This window comes from Vanessa tameamea, chromosome 21, assembly GCF_037043105.1.
Source record: "Vanessa tameamea isolate UH-Manoa-2023 chromosome 21, ilVanTame1 primary haplotype, whole genome shotgun sequence".
Classification (NCBI taxonomy): Eukaryota; Metazoa; Arthropoda; class Insecta; order Lepidoptera; family Nymphalidae; genus Vanessa; species Vanessa tameamea.
In genome coordinates this window covers 7,950,634-7,975,190 of record NC_087329.1, presented here as the reverse complement: position 1 = coordinate 7,975,190, position 24,557 = coordinate 7,950,634, and the positions used below count along the sequence as shown (strand labels likewise).

General features: G+C 29.7%; 6 protein-coding genes across 8 annotated transcripts; 3 read left to right on the top strand and 3 right to left on the bottom strand.

The window, feature by feature from the left end:
* Positions 1-908: 908 nt before the first annotated feature.
* On the bottom strand, positions 909-5,536 carry LOC113395496 (uncharacterized). Its single transcript, XM_064218348.1, has 10 exons — positions 5,196-5,536; positions 5,037-5,103; positions 3,814-4,717; positions 3,663-3,739; positions 3,408-3,469; positions 2,782-2,906; positions 2,646-2,692; positions 1,742-2,538; positions 1,152-1,420; positions 909-1,083 (listed from the first exon to the last, which is right to left on the bottom strand). The coding sequence occupies exons 1-10, from the start codon at positions 5,401-5,403 to the stop codon at positions 946-948; spliced, it is 2,694 nt and encodes an 897-aa protein (XP_064074418.1). The 5' UTR covers positions 5,404-5,536; the 3' UTR covers positions 909-945.
* Positions 5,537-6,752: 1,216 nt separating this feature from the next.
* LOC113395627 (uncharacterized) lies at positions 6,753-8,146 on the top strand. The gene is made up of 3 exons (XM_026633266.2): positions 6,753-7,011; positions 7,376-7,475; positions 8,040-8,146. Exons 1-3 carry the CDS (start codon positions 6,817-6,819, stop codon positions 8,129-8,131), a joined length of 387 nt encoding a protein of 128 aa, XP_026489051.1. The 5' UTR covers positions 6,753-6,816; the 3' UTR covers positions 8,132-8,146.
* Positions 8,147-10,212: 2,066 nt separating this feature from the next.
* On the bottom strand, positions 10,213-14,278 carry LOC113395559 (myosin regulatory light chain sqh). Of its 3 annotated transcripts, none has more exons than XM_026633170.2 (4): positions 14,098-14,278; positions 13,493-13,694; positions 12,738-12,876; positions 10,213-11,210 (listed from the first exon to the last, which is right to left on the bottom strand). In XM_026633170.2, the coding sequence occupies exons 2-4, from the start codon at positions 13,680-13,682 to the stop codon at positions 11,015-11,017; spliced, it is 525 nt and encodes a 174-aa protein (XP_026488955.1). In that variant the 5' UTR covers positions 13,683-13,694; positions 14,098-14,278; the 3' UTR covers positions 10,213-11,014. The 3 variants fall into 3 exon arrangements, with proteins under 3 accessions (XP_026488955.1, XP_064074312.1, XP_064074311.1); XM_064218242.1 differs by lacking the exon at positions 14,098-14,278 and adding an exon at positions 13,800-13,927 and having other exon boundaries at positions 13,493-13,682; XM_064218241.1 differs by lacking the exon at positions 14,098-14,278 and having other exon boundaries at positions 13,493-13,734.
* Positions 14,279-14,629: 351 nt separating this feature from the next.
* Positions 14,630-16,497, top strand: LOC113395553 (dnaJ homolog subfamily C member 30, mitochondrial). Its single transcript, XM_026633162.2, has 5 exons — positions 14,630-14,743; positions 14,864-15,049; positions 15,425-15,512; positions 15,589-15,742; positions 16,052-16,497. Exons 2-5 carry the CDS (start codon positions 14,873-14,875, stop codon positions 16,290-16,292), a joined length of 660 nt encoding a protein of 219 aa, XP_026488947.2. The 5' UTR covers positions 14,630-14,743; positions 14,864-14,872; the 3' UTR covers positions 16,293-16,497.
* Positions 16,498-17,399: 902 nt separating this feature from the next.
* LOC113395554 (vacuolar protein sorting-associated protein 37B) lies at positions 17,400-19,119 on the bottom strand. The gene is made up of 3 exons (XM_026633163.2): positions 18,792-19,119; positions 18,478-18,649; positions 17,400-18,167 (listed from the first exon to the last, which is right to left on the bottom strand). Exons 1-3 carry the CDS (start codon positions 18,909-18,911, stop codon positions 17,809-17,811), a joined length of 651 nt encoding a protein of 216 aa, XP_026488948.2. The 5' UTR covers positions 18,912-19,119; the 3' UTR covers positions 17,400-17,808.
* A 581-nt stretch (positions 19,120-19,700) lies between these two features.
* On the top strand, positions 19,701-23,326 carry LOC113395513 (N-acetylglucosaminyl-phosphatidylinositol de-N-acetylase). The gene is made up of 4 exons (XM_026633099.2): positions 19,701-20,181; positions 20,259-20,549; positions 21,407-21,500; positions 22,394-23,326. Exons 1-4 carry the CDS (start codon positions 19,866-19,868, stop codon positions 22,566-22,568), a joined length of 876 nt encoding a protein of 291 aa, XP_026488884.1. The 5' UTR covers positions 19,701-19,865; the 3' UTR covers positions 22,569-23,326.
* Positions 23,327-24,557: the final 1,231 nt, after the last annotated feature.

The window sequence follows — 24,557 nt, the reverse complement described above, 5'->3', positions numbered from 1 at the left end:
CAAAGACATATGGTAGCGATTTATCTGTGCATTGACTTTATATCTGTACACCATATAAGTCAATAGTGCAGTCCGTTTACATAGCTTTGTCGAACGTATAACAATATCATTCCGTAACCATAACCGAAAGCAATAAAAATATATTTATTATAATTAAGTTTTTGCATATATTAAAATGTTATACTTAAAGAAAGTAGCTAATTGTATTTTAAAGCTATTTGTTTTTTTTTTATATACTTGATACTAAATAATAATCTACAAATAAAGTCATATTGATATCTTGCAATTTTTTTCTTTTACAATTTCTAAATAATCTAATATCCGTAACTGAAACCATCCGAAACAATTGGATAATCCGAAATAATTTCTTAATCGTATCTGAAACCGGTAAAATATTACTAATATATCCGTATCTAGATCTGAAATTACAAAACGAATAACATCCCTGTTGCAGAATACTTTGTTTGCTCAGTAACTGTGCAAAATGCAAATAAAATTAACCGTAGACAGCGGCAGTTGCATTTTGTATTTGATAAATAGAAGCACAGTTTCATCGTATTAATGTTATATGTGTAACACGAGCATGTAATATTAGAATGTAATATGCAACACTGGCAGTCAGTGTATAAGTATATAAGTCAGTGACTGATTTATAAAAATATATAATATAGGATATGCCTAGCCCATTGTCGGTACATTGATTGTCAACATTTCGCGAGAGAGGTACACGTGAATTCGACTACCTATGTAGTATATAGATTTTGTATCAGCAAATATTTAACTATATTGCGGAAGAAATCTCTTGGGTTTTTTGTCAAAAATCGTTACAATAAAAATCATAATAGGTATATTAAACGACAATTTATACAACAATGTAAAAAATATAACAAACTGCATATCGTATACATTACAAAATTAACACCAATTATTGTTATAAAATAACTCTTAGCTTCTTTGATTTTTTGTCAGAAATCCTCTCACTGAGTTAAAGAACCCCTTTTTTGTTTTATTCATTGGAATAATAGAATGGTTGCTGTAGAACGATGCTGATGTATCATAAAGCGTTGATGACATTTCTAACGCCTAAAAAATATATCGTTTGAACAAATGCAGCAAAAACCTAAATGGAAGTAGTGAGTACTAATACTTACACCTAAAGATGTGCTTATGAAATAGGAATCTAATGAACTGTTTTGGACTGGTAATTTACGTCTGTTCTTGATATCCTTTAAATCAGATGATTCACGTGATCGCATCACTAAACAGGACAACAACCTCTGTAGAAATGGCTTCTTCATTTTACAATCACCTGAGTACGGAGGTGGCTTAATGGAATAGTTAGAACCGTTCCTGCTAACTTCCTTTGAATTTAATGAAAATTCCGAGGTGCCAAGATTAGGTGTAACGCATTTTCGCGGCCCTGAAGGTAATAGTTAAATGCTATTAAAACAACAATAATAATGAAGTAACTGACAGGTGTTCATTTTTCATTAGACACTAAGGAAAATGTTTTCCTAATATGGAGCCCTTGTATAAATTCCCAAGAAGCTAAAAATTTATATAAACGTTAGTGATACCATATAATAAAATTGTGAAAAATCCCAACGATGCAAAAAAATGCACACAATGTTAATGTTCGAGATTTTTTTTTTTGAGAAGAGAACTTCTAGCTAACTAGCGAAACGGGTATTTGTATGGTAAAAATAGCTCAGACATAAATTATGGTAATATTTAAAGGTACCTTTGAATATTGTGTGAAGAGTTTTATCTTCTTTCTCCACATTTCTCTCGTGAAATGGTTTAGCCGTGTTTTTTCCAAATTGCATTGATGACATTGATACATGTTTCATATAGCCAACACTTGCGTAACGAATCTCCATAGAGGACATGACATGTCGAGATGCACATTTCTTTTCTGTTATATCTTTTTTCGATGGGGTTAAAACATTATCATTCATTTTTGTATCACTCTTTTTAAAGATCGGTTTATTTTGACATTGCGGGTCATATTGACTTCCGACGCACTTAAATATCATGTCTGTCTGGACTTCACAATGGCAATGTAACTGTCGCTTTATTTTACGTCTAACTTTAATATTTCCTACGGAGACAACATTGCAATGTTTAATACTATATCGTTTTATTTTTTCTGAACTCAATTTAGACGATACAGTCCGTTTTAAAATTCTCTTTACTTTTTCATATTGTTGTTTTGTTAATGTTATTGATCTTTTATAATTATTTTGTTGCTTATGCAATAAAACGTCAATGTCTCGATTCAAAATTTGTTTTTCGTTTTCAATGTATGAAAGAATAGAATTGTGATTTTTTAAAGGCACATCACTTGCCATCATATTATTAAATGTATTCCATCTTGCTTCCAGTTTTTTATGTAATGAGTCATTGTTGTCTTCAATTTTTGTTTGAGCATAAAATATTTTATCTTTTACTTTTTCAGTGTCAAAGTTTAAATCTTTTTGTATTTCTTTTTTAATTTTTATTGTCATGATTTGAGTTAAAGGAAGTATTTCTTTAACCCTGTAATTGTAAAACGGAAAAATATATTTACATCATGTAGTAAATGATTATAATATAACTAAAGACTACAAATGAAAATTAATGAAAAAATTAATAAAAAAAAGAACCGTTGTTTACGAATACAGCAATCTCCATTTTCATTTTTGGGACAAATCTAAAAAAAATAATGAATAATTACAAAAATAGCAATTTTAAAATAACAATCGATCATTATAACAAGTAACTTTTCTTTGACACTGATACCTTGGGCTCCTCGCGATCTTTGTATCGATAATCCCTTAGCACACCAAGTAATTTTCTAATTTCTCTATCCCTTTCATCTGGATTTATTAAGGAACAGTTGTCACCTCGGAAATGTTTGCTCGGGGCTGACGAAAAAAAAGTTTCTCGAAATTTACGTTTTATAATTATATATAAATTTAATTAGCTAAATATTGGTAATTAATAGGCATCATAGACACAATTAAATCTGGTCGTAGGTCAATAAGAGTCGGTCTTAAGAGCCGAGATGGCCTAGTAATTTACTATTCAGTATAACCACTTAACCTGATCCCTATTATTTCATAAAAATAGTTACAACATGAAAATCTTATTCGAATATTTCGTGTTCCAGCCCTAGCAAGGACCGCAGAATTTTAAAATTTTAATAATACATCTCGCGTATTATTGGCCTTGAAGCAGCTTGGTAGAATACCTCCAAACATTCTCCTCAAAAGGAGATGAGACCCCAGTCCATCACAGTAAACATATTTCGTTAACATAACTTTTCATTTTATAAGATTTTTTTTTATACATAATTTCGATTCAAGTCGTGAGTTATCAAATTTGTTTAATTAGATGAAATTAATTAAAAAATAAAATAGACTTACAATTGATCAAATTCGTTGGTCTTGGACTGAGATCTAATCTTGAGCTATTTCGTCCTTCTCGTCTAAAATAAAATGGTTTTTGTTATTATGATATCAATTCCAGTATATTTGTATATTACAGTACGAAAAGAAGTCGTATCTGCGCACAAACTTGTGCACAAAATGTCTCAGCCAGCTCGGTAGATTGTAGCTGGTATCTAGCAGGTACCCGAATATTAATTTAATGATTAAAAAATAAAAATAGACATCTACTACCTGTGACAAATTTCAAGACTATCTTTCACTTTTAATCCTGAGTCAGACGCCAACAATTTAGGAATGTTGCGACATTGCTGAAAATAAAAAAAAAAATCGACAGCAAATTTATCTTACAAAAAGACGATAGCTATGTGAGTTAAAATCTTACCGGAGTATAAAGCCTGTTCTTACAAGATTCTTTATCATCATTCTCTGATAATAATAATACCTTTTTCTTTGATTTTGGATCATACTTTTGATTACTTTTTTTGTAAGATTGTGCTTTTACTGTTTTTCGCACTGTCAACCCAGTATCAAAATTACGCTGTTCGAATAAAACATTATACTGTTCTTTATCACCATTAATATCTATGGTTATTTTTGAAGTATCTTCTTTAGGATCGAACAACTTATTATTTTTAAGGAAGGTGTTCACTAACGCCTTTTTAACCTGTTCTTTATTTGAATTTCTAATATCATGTTGTTCTTTCCGAATATCTGTTTCCTTTATAGATTTAAAAGTATTATAAATATTCTGTTTGATGTCCTTCGTTTTATTTGCTGATTTATCAGGACTTGTTTGACGAAGAGGGCTTACTCGTTTTGGTCTATTATTCGTTCTTGTATTTGAATCCGTATTTTTATATTTCCCTGTGTTGGTGACCGTTTTAGAAACGGGAGAAGGGGATCTACTTTTGTTAATACTACGTTCAATAAAACTGTTATTTCTAGTTTCTGTTCTGGGCTTCCTTTCGCTCTTCACTTGGATATTGTTCACTTGGTGTGTTTTACTAAATATTTTATTCTGGGGTGAATTTTGGTGACGAATAATTTTGACGGGATTATTTTTGATATTGTCTTTTGAGTCCTGCCTTGGATAAACTGATATCACGACTATTGGACTTTTGCATTGTTTTAGTTTAATGTCTTCAGATTCAGTATCAGAAACATATGCTACCATGTTTGCGCTATTTGTATCATTGCAACAACATTGCACTGTTTTATTTTTGTAACCTTTTACCGGTTTTTGCTTTGAAAAGTTAAAATTTACTTGTGTTGCCTGCGTTGCCTTTCTGAAAACCACACCTTTTATCACATCTTAACACATATTCAGCCTTGCCAGCCAGAACTGGAATACTTAATAAAAATAAATTAATCTATTTGAATAATTAATAAATGATAATATATACTATGATGATAAAATTATACGCTAATTCTTATTTTATATATAGGTACTTAAATGAAAATATATTATTTAAATATTAGAAATTAATTTGAATAAATATAATATGTTTTGTCGTTTTTTTTTAATTTATTGTAATGTTAGTCAACTATTTTAACTTTAGAGCTTTATTCCGCGTTATAAATATTAACAGTAATTTTATTACTAACGTCTCTGTGTCTCGGCTAGTTTCTCTCTGATAAAAACTCATATTATTGTCCATATAATTCGTCTGTACTGAAATAATGTTCAATACGAATAATACTTTTAATTCGATAGTTTAAATATTAAAATAATATTAAGTTACATTATAACTTGGCAAGTCTTACTAGGTTTGTCGTTCAGCGTAGCAGCACAGTTTAAGACATAGCGGTCGTCTTGTGTTAATCCAAGTTGACCAAAAATCGTCACTCGACTTTTACGACCATTAACATCATCGTTTGAATGATTATTATTTTTACAATTTGAACATTCGCAGTCCCAGCATTCATTACGAGTAGTATTTATTTTATTCTGTTGACGTCTATTTCTTTCCATATTTAATGGCCCAGTTATATGTTTTTCGTTATTAAAATGTTTTTCATATTTTGACTTATTGCAAGAATAACTACTATCCGTCGTTTTAATATTATGATACAGTCTTTGACTTTTTTTAAAAAAACTTCGATGTTTATGACTTTTAATTGAGTTTTCCTGATTTGAGACTGAGCTTTGAACTGTTTTAACGATATTTTGATATCGTTTATTAACCGTTAATTTTGTAGAAGTTAAAATTTCTATATCAGACAAATTAGATGGCTCGTATGGTTTTTCCGCTTGTCTGTTAATCTTCTTTTGATATTTTTTTACAATATTTAATCCACTTAAATTTTGATTTTTCTCAGTATATATAAAATTTGTGTATAAATTATTTCCCCTTTTAACAGGGAAAAGAAGATAGTCCAGTGAATCTAGAGAAATAAAATATATGCATAGTTATGAAAAAAAAAAACAAATATATCAAAACTGACCCAAATTTTTCGAATAATCACTGTTTTCGTCCATACTGCTAAATTTAATTCGCATTAAGTATATACCCGTTTCAGTATATTTCAACAAGTTTTAGATAAATATAGTAAAAAAACTTCTCTGAGCCCTCATATTTCTCGACTTTTACAAATGTCAACTAAATATCATAATCACTTATAAACTTAATAGTTTTTAATAATTATTACCTACAATCAACCTCCTTCGGGTCTTATCATTTTTGTATTGCCTGTCATTCCTTTAGATATTGCATTTTTTAAGTGATTTTATTAGTGTTCTTGTTCATTCATTCATTCATAGTGTTATACATTTTGTTATTGATATAATTGTTTTTTTTTTCTTCTATATATACCATAATTGAAATGTCAATATAATTCAAAAAGCACTAAAACATATATTAAAACTAAAAAAAAAATAAAACATACATTGTGACTGATACATAGATAGATCTTTATTTACTTTTATTACTCTTTATTTTTGCATATAGCTTTACAACTAAGTGCCTTTGTGCAAAACCGTTTAGCAATATTTTAAGTTTGTATGCGATATATGTGTGTAAAAGGGATGAAGGAGTCAGTGTGATTCCGTAAAAGTAAAATCTTAGAAACGGCGTTTCATGTCGCATGTACATTGTTAGAAATATTTCTGCCAGTACGACCTAAATAATCGAACTAGAAATTACGTTTTTCTAAAAGCAGTAACGAACACTTCCCATTAGGAGGATTACCTGTATATTATAGTTAGTTAAAAACTGATACATAACTTTGCCTATTAACTGTTACTGTCAAATCGACGTTATAACTTTTTATAGTCGAGGATTGAACTTTCTTTGACATTAACAATATGTCAAATTAATCCCGTAAAATATATGGCCACGACCTAAAAATTAAAGTTAAATATTTCCAAATTATAAGTTTATTTACCATGTCCGAAGATCGTCTTATAACACAAATGGTCATACCCGTTTCTAAAGAGACATATTTTAATACAAATTGGAAAAGTAATAGGGAACGCCTTTGTGCCTACGACATGCTTTACCACCCTCCCGATTATAACCCCAAGTCTGCGAGATCTGATCGACAAGAACCAAAAATTATACGCCGTAATATGTGGGAACAAGTAAGTTAAATATACTTAGTGGTAGAGCTTTGGGCAAAGCCGTCTGGATAGGTTCCACCCACTCATCATATATTCTACCACCAAGCAATACTTAGTATTGTTGAGGTCCAGTTTTTAAGGGTTTTTAAGGTGAGTGAGTTATTATAAGTACAGGCACAATGGATATAACATCTTATGCATTGGTCCTCTAAGAAACGATTAAAATATCTATTAGCAAAGTCAAAGTCAAAAATCTTTATTCAATTTAGAAGTGTTTACACTTGCTTATTGATAGTCAAAAATCTACCACCGGTTCGGAATTTAACACTCAACTTTAACCATAAAATTTAATAACATGTTTATTTTAAATGAAATTATTTTTAAGGAACAGCATAAAGGCATTGCTTCTACAACTCACTTTCAACTCGGCAGACCAAAGTGGAAACCATTTGATTTGCCTACAAAAGAATTTGTTAAAGCACAAGGTACAATAAAATATAAGTATAATATGATTTTAAAGTCTTTATAATATATTATAATATTTTGTCGGCTAATCGGACAAATTGATTAATCCTAGGACGATTGTATATTTATTCTGATTGATTAAAACTTTATCAGCCAAGCAGCCCTCATAAATTGATGTTCATTCGCGACTTTCCCAATATATATTATTAGTTGAAATTTTTAAAATACCCTAAAACGGCTCAGACGATTGAGAAAATCTTCCTGAGTTTCCACTTATATCTGGTCCATTGCAATACGCAGTGGCGGACAAAGCCTGTGAGAGGCCCGCGGCCGCAAAGCTAAATGAGGCTTTAAAAAAATATAGTTTTACAAGCTTTTTATTCAGTTTACATTTGTGTGTTTAAATAAGTGTTTATGTTAATTTGAAAAATGTTTTATCCGTTCGCGAAAATATAAGTACACACTAATAAACTATTAAATATCAACGTAATGAAATTTAATATATTTTAAATGAGGCCAATGTTTATGTTTCGACGTAAATTTATTACATTTACTTTAACTAAAAATTGTTAATGTTATTGCAGTCAAGAACGAGAATGCCCATATGCGAATAGGTGGCGTATTGGAATGGACTGTTCTCCTCAATGAAGGCAAACCAAGTTTATGCAACCAGTAACTCAATCATCAACAAAAATCAATATATCAGTAAATCCTATCAATTACTATGGCGTGCTTTTTGTTGATTAGTTCATTGATATAGTTATAACCGCCAAACAGATATACTTTGTATTGCTATGTTTAGTTTAAAACATGAGGCAGAAAGTGTAATATACACCCAAACCTTATGCGACTAGTGCAAATCTCTCATTTCGAAGGATATGCACTCATTCATCCTACAACCACACGCTCAGAAATTAGTGGTAGTTAACCCTATTCTTGAACCGGGTAAAAACAGCAATCTGAAGGCCGGATTGCAATTCAAGGAATAAAGGTAATAGGAATAAATGTCAAAAATGGAATGTTACTATAAATTTATAATGGACAGGTAAGCTCTGTCATAGTCAAATCAACTAATTGATCATTAGTGAAATATTTTAACAATTTTTACTCAATTAGTAAAACCACGCATACTGTATCATTATCTACCCGTCGAAACGTCATTACGATATTTAAACTACATTAATTAAGCAACCGGTATTTAATCTAAATATAAACGATTATTATTCGTGACAATTATCCTCATGTTATTATATTTTAAGTTGTTAAATATAAACCACAAAATACCTACTTAGGTACACAAAATGAGTTTTTATATTGAGAAATAAAAAACAAAAGTGTTTTAAAACTCTGATCTTCTTCTCGGCAAGTTTGATTAAACTATATGCAGTATATACTACTCGACCTCCGTGATCGAGTAGTGTGTACACCGGTTTTCATGGGTACGTCACTCCGAGGTCCGAGTACGATACGAGTCGATGTAGAAAAAGTTCATTAGTTTTCTATGTTGTCTTGGGTCTTGGGTAACGACGGTACCACATACACCCGTATATGGTACCGTCGTTACTTCTGATTTTCCATAACACGAGTGCTTTAGGTACTTACATTGGGATCAGAGTAATGTATGTGATGTTGTCCAATATTTATTTATTTATTATTTATTATGTATACTAATCTGATCTTCTCGGCAAGAGTTCGGTTCTTGAGTTCTACAATAGTTAATCTTGTACAACGACGATTCAGGGTGTTTTTAAGATGCTACACGAACAACGCATGTTTAGACATCTTTTTATTGGAATTCAATGAATCTATAAACCATAATCTGAAAAACTTGGTGCTGATGGAGTAAATACCTTCACATTCCGGAGAATCTAAGACAAACCCTATTCTATAAACGAAAGATGTATTGGCAAAGGCCGTTCCAAAAGTTGATCGCAGAGGCTATACTTGTTCATTTGATGGCTATTATGAAGCTAGTTGCCTGCGACGTGTGATACCATAGTACCGGTAGAACGGTATAAACAAAAACAGACGTACTGCTGCGCTAGCATACTGTAAACGGAATCGGTCGAAGCATATTAATCTCAAACAGATATACCAACATCGATTTCATGTATAAGCGACTCGCCACGCCTTCGCACGGGTGCAGTTTTATAATCCATAACCTTCTACAAAGTATGAGTTAAGATTGAGCTTAAAAAAAATGTTGAACGTAATCGGTTAAGTCGTTCTTAAGTTTTGACGTGACTAAGGGACATAATACAGAGGAAATCCATTAATATATCCATGTAGCGACTTTCCTTAGTTAACTGTGTTCTGTATTTCAATTGAAGTCAACATTGTCTAAGTAGTTCATCCATACGTTGTTGACATACCCAAAATTCGAACTAAACGGTTTGACAGCTCGTTTTTGGTGAGAGTCGCCAAAATTTGGAACGACCTGCCTGGGTCTATTTTTCCTGATGAGTTGAATTCTGGAGCCTTTAAGAGTAGAGTGAACAGGTTTCTTTTAAATGGGCGTGTACCACCTTCAACTACACTTTCCATCAGGTGATATAGAAGACAAACGCTTATTGCATTACTATAAAAAAAAAAAAGTAGTACTACATCGGAATATTTATAACTGTGCACGTTCCATAAAACGACGCTATGTGCTATTTAGGGTATTATAAAAATAGCCAAGTTTTCAACACGTGTGGTTCATTAATCGGCTCATCTTTCAACTAATTAATAAAAGGGGTTTTATAAATAAAAAACGTGTAATGTTCAAAAGGGTTTATAAGAAAAACGCAAAATAAATACATAATCATTGAATATATAATATGTTTCTAACTACACATGATTGGTTAGTAGTCTGATAATATTTTTTGTTAGTTTATACTACACTACTAGTACTTCATAATCAAGTCGGATTTTATACTTCAAAAACATAATTTCATACAATAATTAGCTCAATCTTGTTACAAAACGGAATGACTTAATACTTTTTGAATCACATACAATTCACATTTTCGTAGAAATTATTTCATGCGGACATTTTAAATTAATTTCAGAAAACAATTCCATGAACAATTTATTGAACATAAAATCGGAACAATTAAGTACAAATAAACGCTAATAAATAATCGCATAAACTAAAAAAGAAAAAACGGACGATTTACACTCAACCTAATAATATTGGAAATGTTTATAACAAATGCATGATTAAAATCAATCGAAATCGCAACAAATCTAATACATATCTCTATTCTTAGCACCGCGGTGTCTTTTGAGATTGACGAAATCCATACAAGCACTTATATCTAATAAGATTTAGTAGATCTTATATAAAATGGATTAGTTTGGCATATAATGTATATGGTTACATAATTTAAAAAAAAAAAAAATTATACATTATAATGGCAGGTTGAAACATTTTTAAAATAAATAACTGGCACGTTAAAACATAACAGTCGTTTCTCTTTTGTATAGTTCTTCGAATTTGTTTATAGTCAGTCATAAATTTTACAGAGAAAAAAATACTCCCAAATAAAGTTACTCAACCTGCCGATCGTTGTTTTTTTTATTGTTCGTCCTTATCTTTAGCGCCGTGCTTAAGTATGCGCGTGAACTCAACGTAGTCGAAGATACCGTCCCGAATTGGAGCTTCACGAAGCATTTCGTCGACATCGTCGTCCGTGAAACGATCGCCCATCGTCGTCAATAATTCGCGGAGACGTTCCTCTCCTATTACACCTGTATTGTCTTCATCGAAACATCTAGAACAATAATTGCATATTTTATGTACATATTTAAGCATTTTGTATTTGAGTAACAACCTTTAATTATCCTATAGCGTGAGTTAAGGTCCTTCGGAGACGAAGGCTTGAAGCTTCTTCTACCATGCTACGCGAATGCTGGTTGATATATATACATTTGACGGAATTTTATCTGACTATTTTACATTAGCAATTAAGTTTTTTTACAGGAGAAGATATGGAGGGTCAATTTTATTATTCAATACATTGAACATGAATATTTGTCTTCAATAAAACATTGTTTTCATAAAATAAATAAATAAATTCTTTCTTATATAAGAACCTTGATATTATTGCCAATAACATCACAAGTGTATTGATTAGGCTTTCGTTAACATACAAGATACATCATATTAGAAAGTGAAATGTTGCCATGCAAAACAACCTAACCAATAGTAAAATGTGGCACGGGGAATGTTATCATAAAAGAAACAAAAAACATATTTTACTTAATTACTAAATACCTTAGTCGTAAAATTAATTTTCAAATACATTATGCATGATACATTTGTTGGCACAAGTTAATTATTTTTTATTATTGGTAAGGAACTTTTACATTATGGTAATTTATTTCAGGAAAGACATTGGCTATCGTTTTGTATTTATATGTAATGTAATAATTGATATTTAGCTTATTACATCAACATTATCAGATATAAAAAATATACAAAAGGAAACTAACAGATATACAAAAACTGAAAACTATTTCTGTTTCTGGTTCTAATTATAACTATAATTAATAAATTATTCCAATAATCTTGAACTGTTTACATCAATTATTATAATTATCTATTTACTGTTATTAGCATTATAAAATTCTCAAATAGTTTAGCCATTCATTTCTTATTGGATACAGACACCTTCCATTTTGAGGTATCAGGCAAAATGTCACTTGCTCTGAATACAATATTTTTTACTTATTATACTAACTTTTTCCATGAGGCTGTAATAATGTTACTTTCAACCTAAAACTGTTTACTGAATGGCGTTATATTCCCTTAACAAAAATCGTGTTACAGACAAGCACATACATAGGATGGTTGCTTCTCCTGTATGATGTGATAAAACACAAGTCCCCTTTAGTTGAGGTGAAGGAAATTACTTAATATACATTCGTAATATTTGATTGACATAATAACACAATCTCTGCACTGAAGGAGCATCTATAGTAGGACATAAAATCATACTACAGAAACTGACCTCACATATAGTTAAAATTAGTTTGTACAGAGATGACTACATAGAAAAAATGTCCCATATGGATAACATAATAGTGATAATACCATATATTGACATATCTTATAGATTTTTGTCCCAATGATTATGGGATGATAGCTGTATATTAAATTGTATACTAAATTGTTACAATTTCACAAAGAATTAATTTTAGAGAATGAAAAAACATTACTGGCCTGTTAGAGAGTGGTCCTACGATGCTATGGTAAACAAATATGTACTATTTGTATAATATATATAACATTTACTTACCCAAAGGCATTTTTGATAACATCCTCTGGATCAGTTCCTTGTAGGCGCTCACCAAACAGTGTTAGGAACATGGTGAAGTTAATGGGACCCGGAGCTTCATTCATCATACCTTCCAAATAATCTTCCGTTGGATTTTTGCCTGAACAAGGTATCAGTTTAATATCAGTCAATTCAATATTTTAGTCTAATAATCAGTAAATATTTTAAGTAGTACAAAATAAATTTATCAAAACAAATTAAATTGTTATGTAACATTGATAAGGGCCTAAGGCCAAGGATAAAGACCAATAAAGAGGATAATCTCAGAAAGACTTATTTATTAAAGTTGAAATTTTGATGCATCTGCTATAAATGTATTTATCACAAAAACAATGGAATTTAGGAAACATTTTTAACTAAGTATAATCTACTTCCATCTCAAAGCAAATACACCTGTGTTAAACATCACTGGACACCTGCAAAGCTTAATATTATTTAGTCTATAACACTTCTCAATAAATCAACACAAAAAGTTCTTTTGCCAATCTAACTGGCAGATCCTGAGATTAATGCATGGAATACAATTAATCAAACAACAATGTCTTCGTCTTATATAAGTGTATGGATACATATGAACTGCTACATTTTAGTTTGTAAATTAAACTCTGCAAAAGACAGTAAACTAAAATTCTGCAATGTTGTAACACATATAATAGAGACACAAAAATCACTAAAACCTCTTTATTGAGGACTTGCATTAAATTATTAGTTCTTACCTAAAGAGGCAAGCATGTCATGTAAATCATCTTTATCAACGAATCCATCTCTATTCTGGTCAATCATGTTAAATGCTTCTTTAAATTCTGCAATCTGTGCTTGATCAAACATAGCAAATACATTGGATGTGGCACGCTGGGCCCGCTTTTTGTTGGTGCCACGACGACCAGCAGTCTTGCGAGAGGACATCTTAGCTAAAATCTAATAAAAACAAAATACAAATCGGCATTAGGAAGTAACTTCAATTGAATATAGATTATTTGCCAAATAAAATAATTTTAAAGCGGAATTTAGCAAAAGAAGAACAATGAAGACTATCACCTTATTAATAAAGAAGTTGAACTAAATCACTAAGTAGCAATTTTACTAATGTATATACGTATTACTAAGAAGCTGAGTCACCCCGACGAATATATTTTTGTTAAAAACTTTCAAGGAAAACAGCTGCAATATATGTAGGACACACGATGTCACAATTCAATCTCTACTAGAATACCATAAAAGGGACTGAATTTATATTTGTCTGCAGCGGAGGTACAAATGTTATCGTAACAAACGAAATACTACTAACGAGTTTATTAGTTCATTTTATGATAATACTTACTTATTAATTTGTTGAAATAGAAAAACCAATATACAAAATATGTATTAACACTTTTATAGAATCTAAAATAGTAATTCAAGAATTGAATTAATAATAAAACAATCAACGTATAGTTCGGTTTAACGTTCGTTCCGATGACTAATACTAAAAAATACCTAACGAGCAAAGATAACGAATTTTTCTAGATGTACGTTGTTGTTGTTACTCTCGTAACTTGTTGACCACAGACTATTTTATATATTTGCTTATATTTAAAGATGTATCAATATATTTAATATAATGTTAATATAATGTATTATAATGATTTTTTGATAGGTCGTAATTACTTAGTTAATTAAATACCAACATTAATTATGCAGAGTATTGAGTAAAGCTCTTGCTAATGTCAATAGTAGGCTATTAAAAAAAAGTACTTATTGCTCAGAGAAGTTATGTGCTTCAAATTTATGAAAAACAGTTAAGGAACAGTAAAAATTATAAAATATAAATTGTCAACCCCCTCCGTTGCTTTGTAATCATAATGTTGTTATATTTTGACGTTGACTTTGACAGCTATTGTATAATCAAAACACGAGTCAGACAATCATCATGGTCACATTTAGTTTAGACTAAAATATCTAATTTGTAATGTTAGTGTATAATAATTGTACGTAATAACGACGAATATCAATCATGCGACTGAGTAGCAATACTAAAAATATAATTTAATGTTAATTTTCGATTAAATTACATTTTTACTTGACATAATGTCATTTCATTTTTCCAGTTTTCGATAATGTTAGGCCAAAGTAAGACAAGGGTTTTTTATGGTGTTCTACGTTCAATAAGCACGACGCCTAGTTTCGCAGCCAGTCATTACGATGTATTGGGAGTTACACCGGCATCTACTCAAAGCGATATAAAGTCTGCATATTATAAATTATCGAAGCTTTACCATCCAGATACGTCCAAGGTCAAATAATATTATTAATAGGTTTAAAAAAAAATAAAATATGAAAGTAAGGTTTTCCTAAATCTAGCCTAGTCCTATAGTTGCCCAATTTTCTCATTAAAATAATCATATTAAGTATTATATAAAAGCAAAACCTCATGGAATTTTTTGGAGCTCCATATATCTGAAATTATCCAAAATCTATGTAAAATATTAATTATTATCTGGATTTGAAAGATTAATTATGGTAACCCATAAACTATACTTGCTCAATTTCAGATTTAAAATAATTAAATAAACATGGCAAAATTAAAATATAATAAACTATATCCTAGTTTTTTTCTTTATGTGTATCGATTTTATAATAAATTATAATTAATTGAATCTTAATTTTAGGATGAAGAATCAGCTAAAAAATTTAGAGCTATCACTGAAGCATATGAAGTATTAGGAAATATAAAACTTAAAAAAATGTATGATAAAGGTAATAAATAATATTCACAATATTCTATTTCACTATACGTAAACTACTTTAACTAATGGGTTCAATTTCTTTACAGGTCTTCTTGTTGGTACAGAGAATACTTCTCGTATGGACTATAAACCAGAACCTGAACCTACAGATCCAACCCTCAAGTTCTATAAGTCACGTCAAGCACGAAATGTTGTACCAAATATGGAAGGCAAAACACCCATCTATGACTTTGACACTTGGTACAAAAATGGTTTATAGCTCAATTTCACTTTTAAAACTTTTATAATAAATTTAAATAATGATATGTATTTTCAAGCCATATTCCTATTTCAACTTCAAACAAAGTTAAACTTATGCTACAAGTGGCTATTCAAAAGACAAATTAACAGACTAAAACTTGGACCTTTTCCATGGGTTAAAACTTTACCATGTAATGTTATAGATATGTATCATTGTAAAAATTAAATTTAAAATAATCTTATCTCATAGTATTCTATTATTCTTAAACTAAATGTTAAAAACCTAATGATTTATTAAAATAATTTCAGGTCTAAAAATCACTATGGAGATTTATTAAAGAAAAAACAGTATGAACAAAATTTCATTCGAAGTCAACAGCAAAAACAAATACATATAGCAAATGATATAAGTCAGGAAAGAATAATGTATGTAATGCTTTCAATTCTCGTACTGTTTATTGGCCTAATAGCATATGGTCAAAATGATTATGACTCGGATACTACTGAAAAACAAAAGAAAGCTGAAAAGGAATCAACAAGCAATGTATAGTTGGACGAAGCTTCTAATAGGTAGTTAAATTACAATAGAGTTATATTTTATTATTTCACATAATACTATGTTATCATAAATTAATAATATCTAATATCTAAATATGTGAAACATATTAAAATGTATATATTGTACATACCTCATTACTGGATAATTGTAGATAAATTATTTTTTGTTTTAATAAATTACTAGAATATAATAAGAATTTTTATTTTGATTACAAAATTATCTAAAAACTTGGGAAATGCAATTGATAGTATAACAATGAAACACTAGTTATCTTGATAAATTTATATTTACTTATATATTTAGATCAGAAAATAAAATATAAATGTACATCCATATAACGTACATACTAAATATTTCAAACACATATTTTATGCTTTACGATGACATCTTTGAACTTACTTTTCTATATATTTTTCTTTTTTTGTTAATCGAACTACAACATTATATCCTACAATAAAACATGATCACATTTTATCTACAAGCACCAACATCAAGCGGATAGTTCAAAATGTATTAATTTAAATCAATTGACATTAAAAATTTTTTTCTTTATTAAGTATGATACTTATTATAAAAGCAACAACTTTTTCAAATTTTATTTAATACTATAAATTGAATTATTTCTATTAATTAACATAAATATTTGAATATTAAAGATATTTATCTCGTATAACTTTTTAATTTAACTTTGCTGCGATGATTACTGTCGTACATGTAAATTACCAAAAGTGGTTATGATTTCAAACATACTTGATTCGGAATATTTGTGGCCTTTTTATAAACAATACATGACTACAGTTTAATTGATTGGTTGAAATTAAGGGTTAATATTCTGATGCTAAGTTAAGCATTTCATAACTTAACACAAAGTTATGTAATGATTAATTTCGTTAAAAGGAATTACTAGTGAAAAATAATTATTCAAATCAGACCTTGAGTTTCTTACAATACTGCATTCTACTATACAAACTATCCAGCTTTGCAATTTATTATATAGATGTAATTATTAAAATTTCTTAATTTAAAATAGTAATGTATGTCATTTTTATGAATAGGAGTGCATTTTTACATAATTTTAAAGGTGTACCCATATGTCATTAATTAGTACAGAACAAAGAATACCTCATTGGTAATAAACCAAAAGAAAACAATAAGCAATTACATTTAAATCTTTTGTGTTGTGTTATTATTGTGTAAAAATAGGATTAAAGTAACTTATAAAGTATTCTAAATTTAAATTTATATTCTTAATTATGTTGTCTACAATGACCACTTCTACTTTACGTCGTTGATAAGGACTGTATCCATTTTATACATTTTTTTCTAATATACTTTTAACTTTACACAGACTAAATCAAATAACACAAATATTAATTGCCTTGTCATTTTGTTTTAAGGTATGTAAGCATTTGTTCTGGATCTCCTGGTTCCGTTCACTCAGCTTATGATGCAGTTTCTTGACTATTACTTTTTTATGATACTAAAATGTATTAATAAACTTATCATTTCAAAAATGGTTGCCATACATACCTGGCATTGGCATATTTAATGGCCCTACGGGATATGGAATATTTGGTATTTGCTGTGGGTTTCCATAACTTGGATATGGCAAAAATGGCTTAGATATTCCATTACCGTAGGAACTTTGGCCACCAATCCTCAAGAGTTCACTCATTTTTTCTGATTTAAATTTTCTTAGGTGCATAATTTTACGATTTGGTTCAAAGTCTTCAAGGAACTTATCAACATCTATTTTTCCAGCAAGAAAATCTTGTGCGATATTTTCTGATTGTTCTTCAGCTTCTGATGAGGCTGTTTGCAATAGTGCTAATGTGGTGTCAGGTGATATCCCTGCTGATTTTGATTCTGAAAATATTATAAGCAAATAACTATAAAGGTTAAATTATAATGCTTCACTTAAAATTAATATTTATATAATATATATTTAGTAACAATAATATATAAGTGCTTATAAAAGCCTAATTGAATAAAGTATATTTTGATTTTGAAATTAAATTCACCAATCCGCATTGGAACCTGATGGAATGAGCCTTCTCCTCAAAATGACGAGATCCTAGCCTAGCAGTAGGACATATAGAGGAAATTGAAATAAAATTTCACTTTTATCTTAATTTTTCTAGCTAGTACTTTTTGTTTACTATGTAATATTACTGACTGTATTCATTCAGTAGCTCCTGTATGCGACTGCATAATTGCTCGCCTAATTCCGATTTTTCTTGCACTTGGGATTTCAATTCTTCTAAATCTGGCTCCTTGCTTAAGTTAAATTCAGCTAGTGATCTGTTGCTTGCTATGATCATCTCTTTTTCCGTCTCCCAATCTTTTACCTTGAAATAAAGATAGAAATAATAAATATTTAAGGATAAAGTTCCGTATCGCGGAACTAGTTTATATTTTAATAAGAAATGAGTCACTCGTTCCACATAAATTTCGCACATTCAGGTAAATAGTTTGTATTTATGAACATACCTGTTTCACGTCTTTCAGCACAGTATCGAACTTTGTATCATCATTTAGCATTTCTTTCAACTCATCAGAGTTCAGATGAGCCAGCAGGCCGATAGTGGAAGGGTAATCAGGTTGAATCATCTTCTCTTCTAAGGTTTTACTCAATATAATATATTTGACACGATTTAATTAAAGAAATAAAACCAGAAAAATACAACTTAATTAAATAGTGAGCTTTGTATTTAATAATGTAATAGATTATTTCCGGAACAAAATACAATTGTTTTCGTTTTATTGATACTATTTCACACTGCGGAAAAATATGACACTATTTTTTTCGCATAGCAGTAGGTTACGTTGCGTTTTAACGTTAATGCGTGAACGGGAAAATACTATGTTATTTGCTAACTGCCTTTTGAGTTTAGACTTTTTAACTAAAAGAGATAGAATGATATAATAAAATCTGGTACTATTGATTTTTTTAAGTAAATTACTGAATTACATATAGGTCGTTTTTCATTGAGTCAAATTGTTTTAATTAACCGCAGAAAACTTTTTCCTATAATACAATGACAAAAAATATAGTAGTATTCATTTTTAATAATTGAATTGAATGTAACTATTTTAATTTATGCAATTTATTATGCTTTCCAAATGTAATGTTTAATATATATTTATATTCGAAAAAAAATCGTCCTCATTATAGAAACGATACCCTGCGGTTCCATATATTTGTTAATGAGATATAATTAAATTACATTACTTAAAATTTTAGAATAAAATTAAAAACAATTTTTAAAAACATTAATCTGTCTATATTTTGTTGTGGTTAGAAAATCACATTATTTTCCAAATTATATAAATATAATATTACAGATACCACATAGGCATATACCACCACAGAGTAAAACATAATATTAGAGTTCACAACTGTCATCTAAACAAAATCATATGTGTACCAAATTATCTACAAGTCACAACATACCTAATTAGAAACAAATTCATTTTAAGAAATATATATTTAAGAATAAAACAGATGAATAAAAAGTATTTACCAAATTATTTGATAAAAAGTACTTTATGTCCTAGTCAGAAATGTTATTTAATGAGTCAACACAAAATTTAGAATACATCTATAATATTTACTTGAACTTTGTAGCTGAAACATTAATTTATGTAAGAAATTTTATACTGTACATCGGTGTCTGGCTGCTTGGCTACTTGTTAGTGTGTTGTGTTGTGTATCGTCGTTACGCCAGGAAATTACCAACTCGGACTCGTGGTGCCCTCGGGGCCAAGAGAGTGTTGTTAGTAGTTGCTCACCCAGACGATGAGTGCATGTTTTTTGGTCCCACAATATTTAGATTGTGCGAACAAGGTGCTGAAGTGTATTTACTTTGTTTATCCAATGGTAATTAAACAGTGACCATGCCTAAATATATTTTTATCTAATATTAAGTTGATACAGTTAATGGTATATTGTTAAAGGTAATTATGAAGGAAAGGGCGGAGAAAGAAAGAAAGAATTATGGGAAGCTTGTCATGTTCTTGGGGTACCAGACAGTAATATATGCCTTATCACAGACACAAGGCTACAAGACAGCCCTAAGGCCCAGTGGGCAGTTCCAGTCATAGCAAAGCTTATACAGCATCAGGTGGAAGCTTTAGACATTGATACTCTAGTCACATTTGATAGAGGAGGTGTTTCCTCTCATCCAAATCACTCGGCAGTATTTTATGCAGTTGCATATATGTTTGTTGAAAAAAATATGCCACAAAGTAAGTGTTTAAAAATGGATATTTTATTATGATTATTTTTAAAATAATTTTAGCTTTTCAATCATCAATATAATAATAATAAAAACTTCACCTGGCAACTGATTAAAAATCTTTACATATGCTGACATACAAAATAGTTACATCTCTTTTTCAGTCAGATAAATTCCTCTAAACTTTTTTTGTCTAGATTTCGTGTATTTTAAACTTCTTGAATATGGATTTTTACCCATTACCAGTCACAATAAAATAATACAGATATTATTTTAAACACTATATATTTATTTTATTTCTGTTGAGTCCTATATATACCAATAATTAACAAAATATTGCAGCTCAGGTTCTACCTTCTGTGATGTTAAAAGTAATGCCTTTATAACTTAATTCTTCTAAACAATTCATAAAGACATGGGTTAAAGACAAATTATTAAAAATTAACAGACATAAATTATTTATTATTAGGACCGACGAACACTTGGCCTGTTCATTAATTTGCTTAAGTAACTCTTTGTGATCCCCCAGGGGAATCGCAACACACAATTTGAATATACTATTTTAATATATAGAGATATTCATTTGAGTCATGCAGTTTTCTCTGAATGTTTTATTTAACTGGTGAGCATAAAACAAATGGACAATTCTGTCTGTTAGAGAAACTTTGAGGATGGTTCTCTGGGTTGTTACATTTCTGCAAATCATGATCAAATTATAATTGATCAAAGATTGCCTAGTTTTGTAATCATCAATCTCACATGAGACCTTATTTCAGATTATAGTGTTCTTATTTCTTTAAGTAATTAATTATTAATGAATTATAAAGGAATTAATTTTATGTATTAATGTTGCTTTTTCTTTTTCAGAGTGCACAGTATACACCTTAGATTCTGTAAATATTTTAAGAAAGTATTTGGGCTTCTTGGATTTGCCACTTAGTTTTGTACTGTCTTCCAAAAGGTAATCATAAATAATGTATTTTAATTTAACACCAATTTTTACTTGTACAATTCACTCATCAATATTTTTTTTAAAGTCATTTACAAATGTCATGATTTGTATCAAGTTAACTCCACATATTTTTGTCTATATAAAAAATATTTTTTTACAACACCCATATTGTAAAATGTTTTTCCGTATATTTTTGCTCTTTTTGTAAATTACTGCCACCGTATCAATTAAATAAGGCTATTGAAATACATACTGGACATTACCAGTAACATACACACGGTTATATGTACAGTCAGGGTAAGAAAACCTTTGTCAGTTTTCAAATTCATTCCTTTATCAAGTCGTAAACTCTTAGTACATTTTGAAACTAAAGAATTAAACAGAAAACTGCACATAAAATTAAACTAACATAGTATGATAACTAGGTTCAAAATAGAGTACATTGCGACGCAATATGTCATGCTCAATCGGTACAGCATATTATCGCTCATGCTGAGCACACGAAAATAGACCTTAAGGTGACGAACCTTTTCTTATCCAATATGTCATACTCAATCGGTAAAGCAGATTATCGCTCATACTGAGCACACGAACATAGATCTTAAGGTGACGAACCTTTTATAATTCAATATGTCATACTCAATCGGTAAAGCAGATTATCGCTCATACTGAGCACACGAAAATAGACCTTAAGGTGACGAACTTTTTCTTACCCCGACTGTACATGTATCGCAGTTCTATGTTAATAGAAAGTCTCACAAATACGATAAGCCACCTTGGAAGACAGTCAGATTTTATCTTTTAATCTTCATATAGTTCAGTTCTTCATTTAGTTCCATAGATAAAGATAAAATATATTGGCGTAAATTCAGAATAAAGTAAAATAAAATAATATTTTTCAGATACTTCCTGAGGTGGACGGAAAGTCGTCGTGTGACACGAGCTATGAAGAAACACAAAAGCCAAATGGTGTGGTTTAGATATTTATATATAATGTTTTCAAGGTACATGATCATAAACACGCTTAGGAAAATTAATCTTGCCGATATTGAACTCGAACTAGAAGTTGACGATTAATATTTTCATTTTTTTTTTACGTTGCATTTTATTGGTAAATGCTAAAAAATAATTCCTGTATGTAGTAAGGTATTAGACTTAGTTGATGTTCTGTGTTGATAAATCCAAAAGTATATTTCATACTTCATCAAGAGTTTGTTGTGACATGATTTAATATTATACACAGTGGTGCAAACGTTATATTTATATATAACGAAATTAAAACAAAGTAAAACCCGGGCGTACCCGCTCACCCGCTCCCCGCACAATCCCCTTTGACTTCAGTCGGCATTACTTTAGGTTAATATTTTTGTGAATGAATAGTTTGGAAGGGCAATGTTTGACCTATTTTGGCCGTAAGTTATTAACTCAATATGTAACAATATCTCGGATAATGTTACAGGATGTTGTAAATTGATGAAATGAAAAAAAATCCTGTGGCTAAGTCAATGAATGTATTCGATTGTTTGTTTTTGTGTACGGTCACAAAATGTCATATATTCATTGGGTTATCATTTAATGCGTTGACGCCACATTGTATAATATATTTAGTTTTATGTTATTTTCTAGTCTTCTAAACATATCGAAATTTATGTTATGCTGGATAATATACTTATATTTTCTGCCGATGTTATTCAAATTATTATATTACCAAAATCGTTCTATGTCATAAAGTGTAAATATTTTAACTTTGCCCCTCTCTATGTACATATATTTTTTAATTATACATAATTTGATTATTACAAAACTGAGTGGTCTGGATGTCTGTCAGTTCGATCTTCGTCGTTACCAGAAGAACTCAGGACGTGAAACTCAGAAATGAGACAATCATACAGTAGGTTCTAATTATTACTTATTATTTTTTAACGAATTAAAATTGATTGCAATTGACAATGTAGAATTATCCTGCTGGGAGATTCGGTTTTAGTAAGTACAATAAATATCGCTATCACAAAAATCTGCCATTTGAACAAATCAGAGCACGTAAAAAATTGATTTATTATTTGGTGTTTGTTATTGTTGTATAATTATTTTGTTGTTGTTTTGTTTATTTTAATGGCGATATTACAACACTTCTTAATTGTTTTTTTGTATCATATAGTAAGATGATAGATTTTTTATTCTAACCTCTAATCTGACTCAGAGTAGCATTGCATTATAAAGAAAAAAATTATATGAAAATGTTAAGACTTCGTCCTTAACGCTAGCAGTTTATAGTGCAGCGTAAATATTAATTAAAATTTTTATATAAAATCGTTTTTGAAAGTCATCCTTTTGAAGCAATGTTCAAATTAGGTTAAGAAAAATATTATAAATTCCGATAATTAACAATCCTTTTAAATAATCTATTGTAATTTATTTCTATGTTCATAGACTGATAGTTCCTGTGTTTTATGTGACTTATGTAAACTTATTTTAAAGCGCTTGTTTCACACGTCCTTAGAAAACGCGGTAATTTTTAGTAGGTACTGTTAATAATGATTACTGAATGTTAAACTAATTTAAATATATAGGTAAAGCGTCTTTGAATCACAGAAGCATGGCCGGATTTAGGGGGGGTCACCTGGGACATCGGAGATTCCGACGAGTTAACAAATATCTAGAGTCAATGAGATAAGAATGTTACTAATTACTGTTTTAAAAGTTACCAATACAAGTAAATAAATGATAGCTTACTGATTGAAATTAAAATATTCTTATTCATTCGTAATATAATTATTAGGATCTGCACGTGTCTGTTAGTCTAGGCCTCCACTCCTTTGTGGTCCCAGGGCCTCCAGAGTCCAGACCTATAAATCCGACTTTGACATTGAATTGTTGCGATATCTTTGGTCGAGATCTTAAATAATATATACAATAATATTGATTCGTAAAAAAAAAATGGTCTTTTGAATGTCGGCGAAGCTGTTATCGGAACTTTGGAAGTAAAATTTAAGTGATATAATGAGGAAGTTTCATGATGTTGTTAATATTATATTCAACGTAATGGTATTAAAATATAGATCAAAA